This window comes from Talpa europaea, assembly GCF_964194135.1.
Source record: "Talpa europaea genome assembly, chromosome: 1".
NCBI classification, from domain to species: domain Eukaryota; kingdom Metazoa; phylum Chordata; class Mammalia; order Eulipotyphla; family Talpidae; genus Talpa; species Talpa europaea.
In genome coordinates, this window is record NC_140073.1 from 48,890,931 (window position 1) to 48,907,653 (window position 16,723).

General features: G+C 37.6%; 1 protein-coding gene across 8 annotated transcripts in view; it reads right to left on the reverse strand.

Moving 5' to 3' along the window:
• PAK1 (p21 (RAC1) activated kinase 1) overlaps nt 1–16,723 on the reverse strand; it is a gene marked incomplete at both ends in the record, with an annotated part of 59,632 nt that overhangs the window by 25,251 nt on the left and 17,658 nt on the right. For 3 of the 8 annotated variants that reach the window (XM_084250239.1, XM_084250240.1, XM_084250238.1), the window contains 5 exons: nt 1,029–1,207; nt 3,938–4,054; nt 9,434–9,471; nt 14,496–14,643; nt 15,117–15,217. In XM_084250239.1, the coding sequence (XP_084106365.1) occupies nt 1,029–1,207; nt 3,938–4,054; nt 9,434–9,471; nt 14,496–14,643; nt 15,117–15,217 (583 nt within the window). Of the gene's footprint in view, nt 1–1,028; nt 1,208–3,937; nt 4,055–9,433; nt 9,472–14,495; nt 14,665–15,116; nt 15,218–16,723 lie in introns of all 8 variants that reach the window. The other 5 variants (XM_084250242.1, XM_084250241.1, XM_084250237.1 and 2 more) reach the window with 4 other exon arrangements.

Genomic DNA, 16,723 nt, shown 5'->3' on the forward strand with positions numbered 1-16,723 from the left:
TCTGGGCAAGCGCAACTTAAAAGAATGAAAAAAAAATGTAAGTCAAACAAGAATTATCAGGAAGAATTTGAGAGCTGCTAAGCTAGAGAACCACGAGACTGAGCTTTAGAAAGCAATGCCATTCAACAGATATGGTTAAATTCAATCCTCTTTAGAAGGAGATAGGTGCAAAAAAATAAATTAGTGACTTGTCAAATCGTTTTGCCAAGTCTGCAGAACAATCCAGTCCTTCCTCACCCTATCAATTCTCCTGCAGTTTATTAGAACACACAAATAAGCTACCCTAACATGTTCCCATTTCTTGCCACTAAAGAAAGTAAAATAAAAGTTTCTGCCTGAAAGGAAAAGGCAACAAGCTTTATCACAGGGACACAAGTCACGTTCTAACCCCAGTCCTGTCAATTTCTGGATATGTAGTTTGGGACAGGGTATTTAGCAGCTCTGAGTCTCAATGCCTTAACTGCGAAAATGAGGATTATAATGCCTATCTTCACAAGGTTTTTATGAAGAATAAATGGGGAAAAATCAGGAAAATACATGGCTTGTCATTTGATACATAGTACAGGCTCATAAAAGGTTAGCTTTCCTTCTCTCTTTCCTGCAACCAAGAGAGCAGATCTGTCTTGTCCTAGGTCAATGGCAAGCATAAATAATCACAGCACTCTTTCCCACCAGGTACACACAAGGCGTCAAATCATTCTCAACACAACATTCCAGACTATTTGCTAGATAAAAGCTATTTGTTATCTCCATAACCTGGGCGTAGGGGGGTGTGACATGGATAGTTCTCAAAATAAGTTATTCACACTCTCTCCTCACATTCCCATGCCAACATGGTATCTAATTACACCCAGTGAGACATAGTGGGTGCAGGAACACAGTGAGCAGAGGCATAATGTGCGGCTAATAAGCATAACCAGTCAGTCACATGGACCACGTCTAGGGCCAAGATAGTTACAGCAATGGAATTCCATCCTTGTGTTCAACCAGTTACCTATGAGAGAAAAGTTCAGAAAGCTGCAAAGTACTTACGTAATTTCTCCAAAATCTCCTCATCAGACATTTTAGGTTTCTTCTTCTGTTTCTCAGTATTCCGAGTGAGAGTATCTGGTGGAGCAGCATTATTCTCAGTAGGTGAAATGGGAGATGTAGCCACGTCCCGAGTTGGAGTAACAGGAAGTGGTTCAATCACGGACCGTGTGTATACCTGCGTTGTTGGTGCAAGAATTTGGCAAGGCCAGCCTTTGTTAGCATGAGGAAGCTCATTAGCCTCTTACAGATATGTGTTAGAATGTCCAAAGAAGAAAAAAATGCAGACAAATTCATCCTTTCTTCTAGATCAATGTACACCTGAGGGATTAGTGAAAGTGTGAACATCGAAGATATTCAACACAAGATAGACAACTCAACAGAAATGATTTGAAGGAGCATCGAGTGTTAAATGGGAATCTGTTTCATCTGTAATATTCTATTCTTTCCCTCATTGAAATATCTTATATTCCCACAGAACTTTGCACTGCTAATACAACACTTAACATTATCTTCTTCTGAGTTTTACTCCTTCTTTAAATCCTGGACTCTTTCAGAGAAGGGACTACAACAGTTCTTCTTTAAGAGGCAATGGGCTGTAGTCATTTCAATCCCAGATTCTGGAATCTGACTGCCTGGTCTTAAATCCCAACTCTCATTCTTCCTATTTGTATGACCTGAGGTAGGTTACTTAACTTCTTTGTGCTTCAGTTTCATTTGTAAAATGATATTAATGATACCTATCTTACGCTAATAAGATAAGTTGTGGTAATAAATTATTTGATGTGTGAAATGGTTAGAATCACACCTACCAGATGATACGATTTTCAATTTTAGCTAATAATACATTTTCTATTCATTCATTTACTTAAAAACATCCACTGGAAATATATTTTTTGCCTCACTTCGTACAAACCTTTGCCCCCATCCTCTCATTCATATGAAAGAAATGTCATTAAAGTTCTGAATAAGCCAGAAAGGGATAAATGTCATAGGAAATGAGCAAAGTATATACTATTGTGGTACAGAAGAAGTACTCATAGATTATATCCCCTTTCCCTGTGACATGTTTCAAGGCATTTAATTTTTTTTCATAAATAGATCACAATTATCTTTCAACTCTATGAAAACAGAATCCCCGAATTTCTGTAACTTAAGCTACTGCCTAACAAAAAAACAGGGATTCAGGAAAATGTTTGATGAATCAATGAACAAACAAGTGGAATTCATAAGCTGGATCTTAAAGAACGGACAGTATTTTAATAGGTGGAAATAGGAGCACACTTTCCACACAGTGTAAAGAGTAATAAATCAAGACAATGAGACCAGAGACTAGAGCTTCTTTCTTGACTGCTCTAACATAATGAATTATTAATTTTCAATTCTAGTAGCTATAAACAAACTATATCCCTGGTACCTAAATCTATACTTTGATGCCTTGTCCTCCTACTTTGGTTCTTCTTATATGGCTCCTTGAAAGCATAGACCCTACCTTTCCTTTCTCTAACATTATTTGTATCTGGCTCCTGGCACAGGTCTGCACACACAGAGAAGTCACTATCCTACAGGGGAAAGCAACCTGGGCTTGGAGTCAATTCCCTGCTTTCATTCCTGGCTCTTGCTTACCAAGAGACTCTTGGTAGATCAATTTTGCCTTTCCATATCTCAACTTTGCTATAAACTAAGAATTAACAATGCCTTTTCAGAAAAAGAATTCTATGAAGATCAAATTTATCAATTCATCTGTTCATTCAGTATTTACTATTTTTCTGGATCTAACACCTGCGAAGTAAGAACTATATTAAGCACTGCAAGTGTGTGTGTATGTGTGTGTATTTCTTCTGCTTTAGAGGGGAGCTGATGGTATAGCGGGGGAAAAATAAAACCACTTTTCTTAATGAACATGTTTATAAACCAAAAAGGCCATATCGATGTGAACTATCTTGATAACTTCCAGTTCTGAAGCTCATTTTACTTATGGTAACTTTGTGACCTTAAGAAAGGGTGATTCCACAGATTCTGTTTATAAGTTCTCAACCTAAAAGGTCATACAATACCCTTGAATTTCCTTCAAAGTATCTCTCACAGTCGACCAACTTCAGCTCGAACACCTCCCTTAATACCGCACTCCAGAGGCAGCCTTTTATTTGTATTATCACAGAGTTTAAGCCCTAATCCTTCTTTTGTTATGAGGCTCTTGTATAATAAAAAATCCAAACAAAGAAACCCTAAAAAAGTATCATCTGATGATAGGTCAGTGCTTAATGACAGTGAGCAGAAGCATAATGTGCATGGGGACATAAAAGGCATGGGGACTAGACTGTATAAAGTGAGGACAGAGAGACTGTGGTTATTCTGAGATATGAGAACCTCAAAGGAAGTTAAATAAAAATCACTGCCAACATCCGGCATCAAAATGCACTCCTGATGTCTAGTACATTAATAGCACTAACATATTTATAAATTCTCTTGGGTCTTTCAGTATCATCATTGATAGTCTATGAGGCTGAACGCTGCACATTTAACAGAGAAGAAAAGATCTGCAGCTGGCTAATATGTTGCTTCCCAGGAGACTAGATAATTGATACTAGCCCTGCACTAAGTAACATTAATTCTATATATCTTCCTAAATGTCTGTGCAGAACAGGCTAAGTAAACTAAGGCTGGGTTGGTATAAACACAAGTTTTTAGGACACTTTGGTACAATCTGCAAACCAATGAAAAATAAATATACCACTTCTTGCCTATCACACAGAAAATTCCTAATCACACAGAAAACTCAGTGATTTAACCAGCTCCAAAACAGGACATCTACCAGAATGCTAAACCTCTAGACTTCAACACCATCTCCCATCCTTCCCTCACATGCTAATAGATCACATAGCTGTGTATATTCCCAAAGACTTACAGATTTTGTATGCTCTGGGCGAGGAGCAATCACTGGAGGTGGGGTAGCATCATCATCATCATCTTCATCTTCTGAAACTGGAGGCACTGCTGGAGTCTCAGATACTGTCTTCACATTCTACATGGGGAGAAAGGTAGATTCATCAGGTCCATTTGCCATGGTACCTAATCTATCAGGATCATCAATCCGCCAAAAGAAAATTCATCCTGATACTCCTTCTGAAACCCACACTAGTCTCCAAAAACTCCAATGTTGAGTAGTCAGTCTCAGAACACAGTCGGCTTCCCTCTCCTTCAGCTATCACCATCTACTCAGTCGCTGGGAGGATTCCTTCTCCCACCCAAAGTCTAACTGTGGAATGGGAAATCAGTTTATAGCTCTTCTACCTACCTCCCTCACTCCACCTAAGGAAAAATTCATAGTTCCTTCTTACTCCATGAATTTTACTCTCCACATTGAACAGTCTAACGTCTGAGTTGTAGGGAAGGGATCACTAGTTTGGAATAGTAAGAAGTTTATCCCTGTAACTCCTCACTCTTTTCTAATATGGTAAATCAGTGAGACTTTTGCCTCTCATTTTCTTTTCTTTACCAAAACCTACTAGACCCATTATATCATTAGATGCCCTCATCTCAAACCAGGAAGATATAGAAAACCAGGAGTCCCAAGAAGACAATAAGTTTCTCCCCAGACTGAATGCTATCCATTTCACTAAGCTTTGCCCTGCAGTGGAATGAACCTTAAAGTACCACTAACTGAATCTGCTATAATCTCAAACAATTCGATTTTCCCATGAAAACTGTAACAAAGCTGGGCCAAGATTGGCAGGTTTTAGGGCAGGTCCAGGCAAAATTTCATACCATTACTGTTTAGAACACAGATTCATGAGACAAAGTAGCTCCAAAACATGAGGTTTAATAGAGATTAACTGATGGCTCCATCAGAGGCAAAAGGAATCTTTTAATATACATTGATATTATTCAACTTTTTCAGATATTTTCAGAACACCTACTTTGTATTTATTAAGATACTGTGATGAATGCTGTTGACATAAAGTTTCAAAAATGAAAAAGATGGTCTATGTCTGAAAGCAGCTCACCAGCTAATACAGGAGACAGAGGATAAGTTCCCCTCCTACCTGCCTTTTGGGGTTTCCAGGCAGAGGAAAGTCAGAATGACAGATAACTGAAGGAACTTACCTAGCAGAATACTAGTCTATGTCACTGTATGGAAGACTGGCTTTTACCACATCTGACATACTATGGCAAGAAAAACTGGTCATCTCATAGATCCTACCACAACCTCCACTGAAGGACACAACTTAAAAACTGACATAGGCATAGGACATAGGCATATGAAAACAACTAGCTTTGGTGATCAGAGGCAATGACTCTGTCTACTTGGCCTCAACAGTCAATACTTGAAGAAATGTGGAGGAAAGATTAGTGGTATAATTTGAAGGGTAACTTTAAGTCCCTTTCAGTTCTAAAATACAATACTGTAATGCATGTAAGTGATGTGTTTAACTACACTTTAAATTTTTTTTAATTTATATATATTTTACATCATTGTTCATTTTTAAACAATGTTTGCTTCCCGCCCCCCTCAGGTGTTGTCCCCATAGAATTTCATTCACCAGTGCGCCCGTGCACCATCACCTCAGTCTCCTGAGCTCCTCCCTCTCTCCCTCCAATCCCTCTCCCACCCCCCTCCCCTTCTAACTCCCCTTTTTTCTACTTAGCTACCGGCAAGCTGCTTGGGCAGTATTCTTCCAGTGAGGGAAGCAATATCTTTTCTACAATGCATGGAATGAAGTGTTTAACAAGATTTGTAATACAAATAATTCCTACATGCAGTATCTATAGAATCTCTCTGAACTGTCAGATTTTCTTAAATTCTCTTTCTGAATTACCTATTTCCTTTGGGTCAGTATCACTGCTTTATCTTAGTTCTTCTTTTTAATGCTTTGTTCCTCTCAAGTGTCTAGAGATCCTCAGCTATCCATTATTTACAAATGAAGCACTGATTGCTGTATGTAATAAACACAAGTTTCTTCTGTAGTTATGTAAGTCTGTTTCTCCATTGTCCCTTCCTCTGAATGGGAAATCTGATGCAGTCTGCTATGTGAGTTATGGAGATGTGGTTATGACAAGCATCACTTTAGGGTATGCTGACATGGAAAAGGATATAGGATAGAGACTCCGCTCTTCCCAGTTATTGAAAATATAAGAAATTCATCTTGGGATGGAGAAATATATTTCTTCCACTGTAGAGCTGCTTATCCACCGTCTCTGCCCTCTCACCCACCTTTAAAGAATTATAGTTACATCAGGTTGTGCTCTACTTCTCTCCTCAGGTCCTTACACCCAGCTCTGGAATTTCTTCAAGCAGGAATTTACTTTCTTTAAAAAATTATGCGGCCTAAGTTTAGAATCAAGATTCTACTACCTAGTGCTCATTGAAAGATGGAGATTGCACCTGGTGTTTCAAATGAAGACTTTTAATTAATTTTACCCTTGACGATGACCTGGGACTTCTTCCTGCTTCGTGTGTGTCTCTGTGTGTGTTCACTCAGCCCATTTTCTCTGGAGCTACTTTGATCTTACTTAGAGAATTTTCTCTTTGACGTACTTTTAAGTTGTTGTTTCTTTTGCTCTGATCATTCTAATCTTCTCTGTTTTCTATCTTCCATGAGTTGCTGACAATAGTTCATTTATGTCCTGCTTAAGTTTTCGAACACTGTTTTGGTGTTTTTCAAAAAATATATCTTTTCTAGAACTAAGAAATTTGGGATAGCAAGAGAGATGGGCACATGAATTCATTCCACTAATCTGACCCAATTCTACAGGAATCTTTGTAAGATGTTAGCTTAAACTAACACACACATCCAACTACATCAATCTCCTATTTAAAATACTTCCTTAGCTCCAAAAGAAAGTGCTAGGTCTCTGGCCAGATATAATGCTTCCTAAACAATTTGGCTTTTGTTTATGCTATTTTGGACAAGAAAGCACTTCTTTATACTACCAGGCATAATAAATCACTTCATCAGATATGACTGCATTGTACATCGTTCATACCTCTTTTGCAGTCCTTATCCCTCTAGTCTGTCATTAATTTTTCCTTAAGGAGTAAGACAGTGCATATTCATTTTTATATCACTAATACCTGGCTGGCCACAAAGAAAGTGCTAAGTAAATATTTACAGTATAAATTAAAATAATGATTAGGAGAACTCAATTTTGGATGGGTTTCTACTAGGGAGCAAGTCGCTTACTCTCTCTAACCCTCAATTTCTTAACCTGTGTTATGAGGATAACGATCCAGTCCAATTGTTTCAAAAATCAAGTAGTATCATCCATGTGACACTAATATGAAATAATGAGATGATTCCACTATATTTCCTAGTCAGAATATATACTGTACTGAGCCACAAGGACAAACATTCTGAATTAGGGAAGTAAAATGTCCTTGACAGCCTGAATGGTTTAATTGTAGATACCAAACCAGTGCAGGTTTTTTGACCAAGCAGGTGTCATCCTCTCCGCCATATGGCGTGAGCCCCAGGGCTCCTCCTCCTCAATAACAAACAACATAGCTAACGTTGTACTGCAGTCTCCTTTAGAACGCCTCCCTGATACCTTCTTTCTTAGATCCCTGCCATGGTGAGAGGAATCCCGTACTGGGACTCAGAAGACCCCAATGCTACTTGGAGTTCTGCTGCAACAGTTAGTTATGAGTATTTAGAAAAATCTATTTTTCTACCTGTGACATGAAGGTAATATTACTTTCTTCACAAGGCAATTGTGGGGTCTAATTATGCTAACATATATAAAACTGTATGTGCCTGGCATATACTGATCATTCCTTACATAAAAACATAAAGACATTTGAGTTACAAAGCTCTGTTCTGCTTTGTGCAGACCCCTTCCTCAATAATTTACTGTTTAATAACCTCAAGAAACTTCCAAACATCTTAGTTTTTGCAAGTTCTCCCCCATCTTGTAACCACATCTCTTCCATCTGATGAGAGGAGAATGAACCAGGAGAAAAAAATGTGGGCTGGGAATCAGATATCCTATAGCCATTAACACTCCTCTATTTCAGTTTTATTGTCTATTAAACAAGGATAATAATGCACCTCATTAAACTCCTCTGAGGATTTAAAGAAAGTGAGTAAGAAAAGACCCAGTATGCTAAAAGGCACTAGACATATGATTTTTTAAAAAATAATAGCAAAAACGACTCAGAATAATTCCCATTAATGGAAGCATAATACAAAGTATTTTCATGGTAATTCCATATTATGTTAGAACTCACCATTTTCCTGCTTAAATTTTTTCAAAAGCTTCTCGCTACCTTTAAAATAAGGTTAAAATTCCAACATGATCTGACCTGCCACCCAGTCCTCCTTACCACCCATCTCTAGTCTCTTCACACTCCACATTCCAATCATAACAAACCACTTACAGTTCCCTGTGCAAGCATAACTCATGAACTTCTTTGCTTTTTTACATGCCATTTATTCTCTGTCTGGACTATGATTGTCTCTCCTTAATTCTTGCTTTAGATAACTAAATGATTCAACTCAGACTCTACCATCAAGGGACATATCTAGCTGTTCATTCAGGAAATGGTCAGTTGCAAGTTGCCAAGGATATAGCAATTAATGAGTCAGACATAGTCTTTTATGTCACTCACTAGACTGGGGGTTCTTAGGAGGCCAGATAATGTCTGATTCATATCTATACTGCCATTTCTCCACATGGGACCTGGCATAGAGTAGAGACTTTGAAAATGTTTAGTAAAACAATATGACATAAGCACCTTTGTATAAAAGGTGTAAAGAATAGCAGTATTCTCCTATATATCACAGCTTACTAGATTTTAAACCCTTACAAACATATCAACATTTCATTTTATTTGCTCTGGAATAGAATCTATAAATTGAGAGAAGAGAGGAACTGTGAAATCATCTAATTTTACTTCCATTCAATTCATCAATGATTTCTATAATATCCCTTCAAGTAACAGGCATTCACTACAACTTCACTTCTATTCTGAATAGAATCTATTCTCTTCAACATTTAGTTCTAATCCTGGTTTTATGAACTGGCCAACCAAAGAAAGGAAATTCTTTCTAAATTCAGGTAAATTGAAGTTATGTCCCAGTAAGGGATTTCATTTTATTGAAAAAAAACTGAAGCTCAGAAAAGCAAATTGACTTTCCCAAGATTCAAAGCTATAGATGAAAAACTGAGCCAAGAAGTTAGTTCTTAAGGTTCTATGGTTACCATTTCTAGAGCATTAAAAAAATTAAATGCTGGAAGAGATTCCCACTGTTTATGAGGTCTAATTGCTTTATTGTATAGATAGGGACTATGAAGTCCAGGGTGGGAAAGTAACTAAGATGAATGCCTCTCAGTCTAGGCTCTGCATCTACGACATATGGTCTTGATCCCTAACTATATCAGAACAGAAGAAACAAAGACTTACCAAAGTGTTGGATGAATTATAATCCTCAGCTAATTTATCTGCAAAAGAAAAAAAAAAAGACAAAGGACACAGTCAATAAACAATTACCAATTAATCTTTTCTTGAGAGGTAAGGAAGCCTATCCAGTCAAGTACTTGCCAAGATCATAGGATAATATAGTATGACTGCTTCTATGGGTCCAACACCATGCTAAGCACATTATATATATTACCTTCTCTAATCCTTACTTCAACACTAAGTACTATCATTAGGTCTTCTTTTATGGATTTGTTGAGAGGTTCCTAGAAGTAAAGGAAGTTGCCTTTGGTGACACAGGTTAAACAGGAGTCAAGATCTGAATCCTGACCCAATCCTAAACATTTTTTTTTCACTTTCTTTTTTTGGTTATAGATAATTTTTTTTTTAATTTTTATATTCCCCATACAATTGCAAACTCCTTATTTTGACCCCATCCCTCCTTTCCCCACCCTACCCCCCATAGTGTGTCTCTGGTTCATAGTTGTTTGTTGATCTTGATTTTTTCTTTCTTATATTTTTTCTTTCTTTTTCTTTTCTTTCTTATATTCTTTTTCCTGGTCCCTTATTTAGGTTTTCTAGATTCCTGTTATGAGTGAGACCATCCGGTATTTTTCTTTTTCTTTCTGGCTTATTTCGCTGAGCATGATCCCTTCCAGCTCCATCCATGTTGCTGCAAATTGCATGTGTTTATCTTTTTTGATTGCTGAGTAATATTCCATTGTGTATATGGACCACATCTTCTTGATCCAGTCATCTATTTTTGGGCATTTGGGTTGTTTCCAAAGCTCAGCTATTGTAAATAGTGCTGCTATAAACATAGGGGTGAAGTGGGCAGAAGAGCTAAAAAGAAACTTCTCCAAAGAGGAAATACAAATGGCCAACAGGCATATGAAAAAATGTTCAACATCACTTGCAATCAGGGAAATGCAAATCAAAACTACAATAAGATACCATCTCACACCGGTGAGAATGGCACATATTAAAAAAACTAGCAACAACAAATGTTGGCAAGGATGTAGAGAAAAAGGAAACTCTCCTGCACTGCTGGTGGGAGTGCAAACTGGTCCAACCACAATGGAGAGCTGTGTGGAGATTCTTCAACCTACTAAAGGTAGAGCTTCCACATGATCCAGCAATTCCACTCCTAGGTGTTTACCCAAAGGACACAGAAAAATTAATCCTAATCCTAAATATTATGCTAGAACTTTATCCATACTATCAGCTGTATCACCACTGGACCTCAATGGCTAAAGAAATTTCCTGCATTCTACGAGAAAGGGAAAGAATTCCTGGTTACCACCATCCTAAGCCACTCATGAAAAATCATGAACAGGCTGCAGCTACAGTTTGTAGAAAGAACCCTCCCTAAGGTCTGTTTTCCACAAGAGAGGGAAACCAAGGCTTCAGAAAAGAGAGGGACTAATCATGTCAAGTCTAATTAAAGGCAGAGTCTTGTTCCTAAGAACAGGTTCAAACTCCCCAGTGAGACAATTACCATATTTCATTGACTCAAAGGTGTACATTTTAACACTAACATCTCTGAAACAGAGATGAATCCTACAAAGGTATTACATGATTTAATTGCCAACACTTTCTTTCTTTTGTGGTATATTAGGTAACGGTGGATCTTACAATCAGTGATATCTTAGACTTGTGAAAATATAAAACATGAACCTAGTAAAGATCTTAGCAAGAAAATAAGTTTAAAGACCTAGTATTATGTTTGTTTGTTTTTAATTCCTAAAGGTCCAAGAAGAAACTGGCTTTGTCAGTGCACCACAAACGGTATTAAGAAATATTCTACCAAATCTAAACTATCTTTCACTAAGAACCAACACCAGAAAACTTCCAAGATCTCAACTCCAGCAATATGAGAAAGTGCCAAATAAAGCTTCTCTGGTTCTATGGCAAATCCTGAACCCCACAAAGCAGGAAATACAGCAGACTGTGATAACATGTTCTTAAACCATATCCTGAACAGCCAGCTGTATTGTGGAGAAATCAATTCAGGATATACTTTAAACATAATTCATTTGTTTTTCCTGTCCGAAGAAACATCTGTGTAGGCACAGAAAAGTGCAACTGTACAACACTGTACAGTGCCTTTACTGTACCACACCGGACCGTATGCCTTGCTAGTGTTTACATGATGTCGGTATTCTGGTAATAAATATGTCTGTTATACCAGTAAGCACTGTTTCTTTTAAATGTGATATACAATTTCTGTACAGCAAAATCAATTCAAAGCACAGAAAGACAGAGCAGAAAGTATTTCGACCCTTTTGTTCTACAAATGAGAAAACTAAGGTTCAGAGAGGGAAAGAAACTGGTTCAAGGTTTCTTTTAATGGCATAGTAGGGCTAAAGCCCATGACTTTGGGTTGTCAATCTTGTCTACATTTTGCTTATCATATTAGCTACTAGTTGGTATGGGGGAAAGGGCTAAAAAATGACAAAAAATTTGGCATGGAGGATTGTGCTTAGATGTCAGACAGCAAAGGAATTAAGGGCACTAGTTAAAACACACTTCCATCTTATATCAACTAAATCACCCAAAGTCACTTCTCTTCTCTAAACCTAATTAATTTCTCTGAGTTTGTAAGATGGGGTAATAGTCCTTGCCCTGACAAATCTCTAAGGTCATCATGAGAATCAAATGAGATCATTCATGTGCAAGCATATACAAATTAGTGTTATCATAATTAATGGTATGAATAAAGGGGAAACAGGTAAAGGGAAGATATAACTTTAAAAATAAATTCTGCCAAGTATATAATTTTGGCAGGCATTGGATATGATCTTCAACTTCTAAAAAACAAGAAAATCTTGTATGTATACAAACACAACATCCATTATGGACACGTGTGCACAAATTTATACACAGAGCAGTAGATGTATTTTATACATATACACTCAATGCTATTCATCTGTGCATGCACAGATGAATGTACATACAGTTACCTGGAGGTGTACATCTATACATATTATTCATTTACTCACAAAAATACTAAAGTGGACTTTATTCACAAACATATGCAAACTCACAAGAGCTGTTTCCATATATGTGTTTGTGTGTTTGTGTGTGTGTGTATGGCTTTAGTATACATCTATATACATGTATACATAAAAGCAGACAGATTCTTCCAGTGGCTTTGCTGCTGAGGACTTTCAAAACCAACTTCTAATCAACAAGCTCTAAACTTCTGAACACAAAAATTTTCTACCTGGCAACTCTCAACCCTAAATCCACCTTGAAATGACCCAATCCTCAATGGGAGAAATGAGGCAGATCAGCGGGGCCAGACGTGAGGAAGGAAATACTGCTGGGAACAAGCATGACCCTCTTCTGGGTACCATCATGGCAGCATGAGCAAAGCTGCAGTCTGTCAAACTCACCATCTGCGCCCTTTGATACAAGCCAGATACTCACTGGGAAAGCATTCTTTAAAATCATCTAGTTCATCCTGGGTCTCACTTTTTCCAACCTGCTCTTTAGCAGAAACAGCACAAACATTGGAAAGAGCACTGAATTGTAACTTAAGATACCAGCCCTGTCAATAATTCAGCCACATTATTTTGAAAGGCCTTTTTGGCTTTAATGTCTGGAAAAATAGGAAGGAGCTAGAAGTGATATATATTAAGGATATCTCTTTTTTTATTATTAAAAATTTTTGTTGAGGTAATGTTGATTTAAAATACTGTATGTTTTGGTTACAGGACCACATCTCTTCAAAAGTGTGTTATCACTCTATGCCCACCAACAAAACGCCCATATTCCAATGGGTCCCTTTCCTCCTACAGCTCTACCCCTTCTCTCCTCTGGTAGCCTTAGTTGTGCAATTAAATTTCAAAGGTTTGTTCTGGCTTAGTTTTGTTTGTTCTTTTGTCTTGTTACTCTGTATTCTACATATGAGTGAAATCTGGTATTTGTCTTTCTCTTTTTGACTTATTTCATTTATTTAGCATAATCCCCAACAGTTCCATCTATGTAGTTGCAAATGGTAAGGTTCACCTTTTTTATAGCTGAGTAGCATTCCACTGTATATATCTAGCAAATCTTTTTAATCTACTCATCTGTAATTGTGTATTCAGGTCATTTCCATACTTTGATTATTGTAAATAGTGTTGCAATGAACATAGGGGTGTATATACACCTTGAAATTTGTGTTTTTGTATTCTTCAGGTAGGGAAACTGCTAGATCATATGGTAGATCTATTTTTAATGTGTTGAGAAGCTACCACACTGGTGTTTTTTTTTTTTTTTTACCACACTGATTTTAAGGATACTTCTTATTCTAACATTCTAAGATACTACATATGAGGCAAATTCCCAGAAATGTAAGTCTTCTCATAACTTATCCAGGAAAAGATAAATCTTTCTGCTGTGGAAGGAGGTCCTCTAAATAGTTACTAAAAGCAAGTCATAAATTCAAAAGGTGTTGGTCTAGGCATTAGGAGATCTGGATTTTAAAAACCCCAATTTTGCTATTAAAAATACACTGAAAAACATAATCCCTTACACACAGAGTACATCTAATGAACACTTATTATTACTGGAATGTTTTTCATTCTACTGATAAACACTAATTTATTGAGAAAGAAATTAGGCTTGTCTACTTATAACATAAACATTAATGTTATTAGATAACTTCTTGATGTTAAAAATGAAGATAATGACATTTTCTTGGTGTTATTCTATAATCTAGACATAACTGTCACATCAATGAGCTCATTCATGCCTCACTAAAGCCTTGTGAAACAGGAATTGTTATGCACATTTTGAGACTCTAAGAAATGAAGTGACTGTTAGAATCTAATGACTTTCAAAATCTAGATCTTCTAGTACAAAGTCTATGTTTTTTATCATAATATTCTACTTTTTAAAAGCATGCCGTTTCAGAGCACAGACTCAAGCTTGATGCAAAAATTCTATCTCAGCAAAAGTGCCGTCTTCACTCTTTCCAATACCTTCTTTCCTTACCCCACAGCAGTCTGCATGTGGAACTTTTCCACCATATAAAAACTCTTCTCTAGACTGCCCATACCTGTAAAGCTCATGTACTTCTGGCTGTTGGAAGTCTTCTTTGAGTTATAAAATTCCAATACATCCAGTACAGCTTGCGGGTTTTTCTTCTGCTCTGACTTAGTGATATTTGATGTTTGAAGCAAGCGAGCCCACTGCTCTGGCATCCCCTGTAAGAGAGACAGGCAAGGCTGTAAGAAAGTCATGGTCACAGAGAGGAGGCTGAGGGAAAATCAGATGGGATACATACTAGCAGATAAAGACAGTTATTCCTTTCTCTCTGTACCCTCGGAGCACTACACAAGCCTCTCCTACATACCTATCTCATTGTATTAGCCATTTTTTTGAGCTGTCTGCTCCTTCACCAGACTATTTCTTTCACCTTTAGTGCAGGACCCACATCTGATTTATCTTTGTATCATTACTGCCCAGCACAGAGCCTGCTGCTACGAGGCTACTTAAAAGAGGTCTATTTAAGGAATGGAGACTCAGAGTCTTCCCTACTACAATTGTAGAAATAAAGAAAGTGTCCCTCTCATAGATATAAGAACGTAATAATGAGTGTCTCAGGCAAAGACAGAGGCATCAGGAAGATTACAAAGGACTGAATATAATGGTGCATAGATAGAAACCCAGGACTTACCGTAAACTCCCCTGTGACAGCATCAAAACCAACATGAATTGTGTGCTCAAAATCTGAAGGAAGAGATATCTCTGGTCGTTCTTTCTCCTTCTTTTTATTTGCTGCAAGAGAAATGGAAAAGGAAATTAAAAAAGGTCATTATTATGCTTTTAGACTCAGTTCTTTACTGAACTGTACGTTCTTTTAGAGGCCAAGGACTACCTACTTCACATACATATTTACACAATCCTACATGGGGCCTAGATTGGAGTAGATGCTCAATACACGATTAAAGTCTTGTAGTCTATTGACCTTAAGAGAGGAGCAGAAAGAACACTCATCAGAGTTAATGGTCCTGGTTCTACAACTAATAAATAAACCAGTTGGTGCAAGACAAATCACTCCCTTTTTCTGAATTCTGTCTTCTCCATCTGTTAAAAGAGATCCCCTGTTAAAAGTAGAGGGTCTTGGGCCTCCCTGGTAGTGCACGGGGTTAAGCACTGCACCATGAAGCAACCCACAGCCTCTGCTGCATGAGTTCAATCCCTGGACAGCCAGCGAGCAAACCACATGGTGCGGTAGACCTCTCCTGACTGCCTGCTTCTCCCCTCAGCAGTGTACTCACAATCTGCCTGTTCTGTTCCCCACTCTGTCTCTGGTGAATCCTCTCACCCCCTTCATCTCTGGCCTGTACCCCAATTCTTGTATGCATAAATAAATCTTTAAAAATTTTTTTTTAATTTTAGAAAAACTAGAGGGTCTTTAAAGACCCTTCCAGTTCTGAGAACGTATAGAACAACCCCCCCCAACCCCCTCTTAACCCTTGGTTACAGGCTGCTTTAACATTCTCTAAATTAATGAATTTTGGAGTAGGAAGTGGTTTTAATAATATGAACTGCTAATATTTTATCAAGTGCTTTCCAGGCAATGATTCAAGTTCTTTACATGTATTTATTCATGTTAGCCTCACAACAACCCTATCGGTTAGATACTATTATACATATTTTGCAAATAAATTGAAGGAAAGATTAAGTGATAGTTAATTATTGGCAGCACTCACTCAAACCTAGACAGTCTGGGCCCACAGCCTAATCTCTAAACCACTATGCTATGATTTAAAGTCCAAATACTTACAGTCATCCCTCTCTCATCAGGGATCTTGCATAAAGTAGTTCACTAAGGTCCTGCTGACTTGGCAGAGAAAGCTTCAATAGTTAAGGAGTTAAAATGTTGAAATATACCTGTTAGTGGCTGAAATGTGTCCTCCACAAAATTCCTATGTCCTAACTCCCAGTACCTTAAAATGTGAACTTATTTGGAAATAGGATTGTTGCAGAAATAATCAGTTAAGTTGTGATCACCAGAGTAGGTTGGGCTCCTAGTCCAATTAGATTGGTATCCTTATAAAAAGGGTAAATTTGGAGTTAGATGCATGTAAGAACACATTACTCAGATCAAGGCAGTAGAGTGATGTTTGCCAGCAAACAATCTTCTTCCTAGAAGTTAGGGAAGTAGCATAGAACAGATTTTTCCTCGCAGCCCTCAGAAAGAACCAACACTGCCAACACCTTACTTGGACTTCTAGCTGCCAGAACTGAAACAATAAACTGTTGCTTAAGCTATCTGGT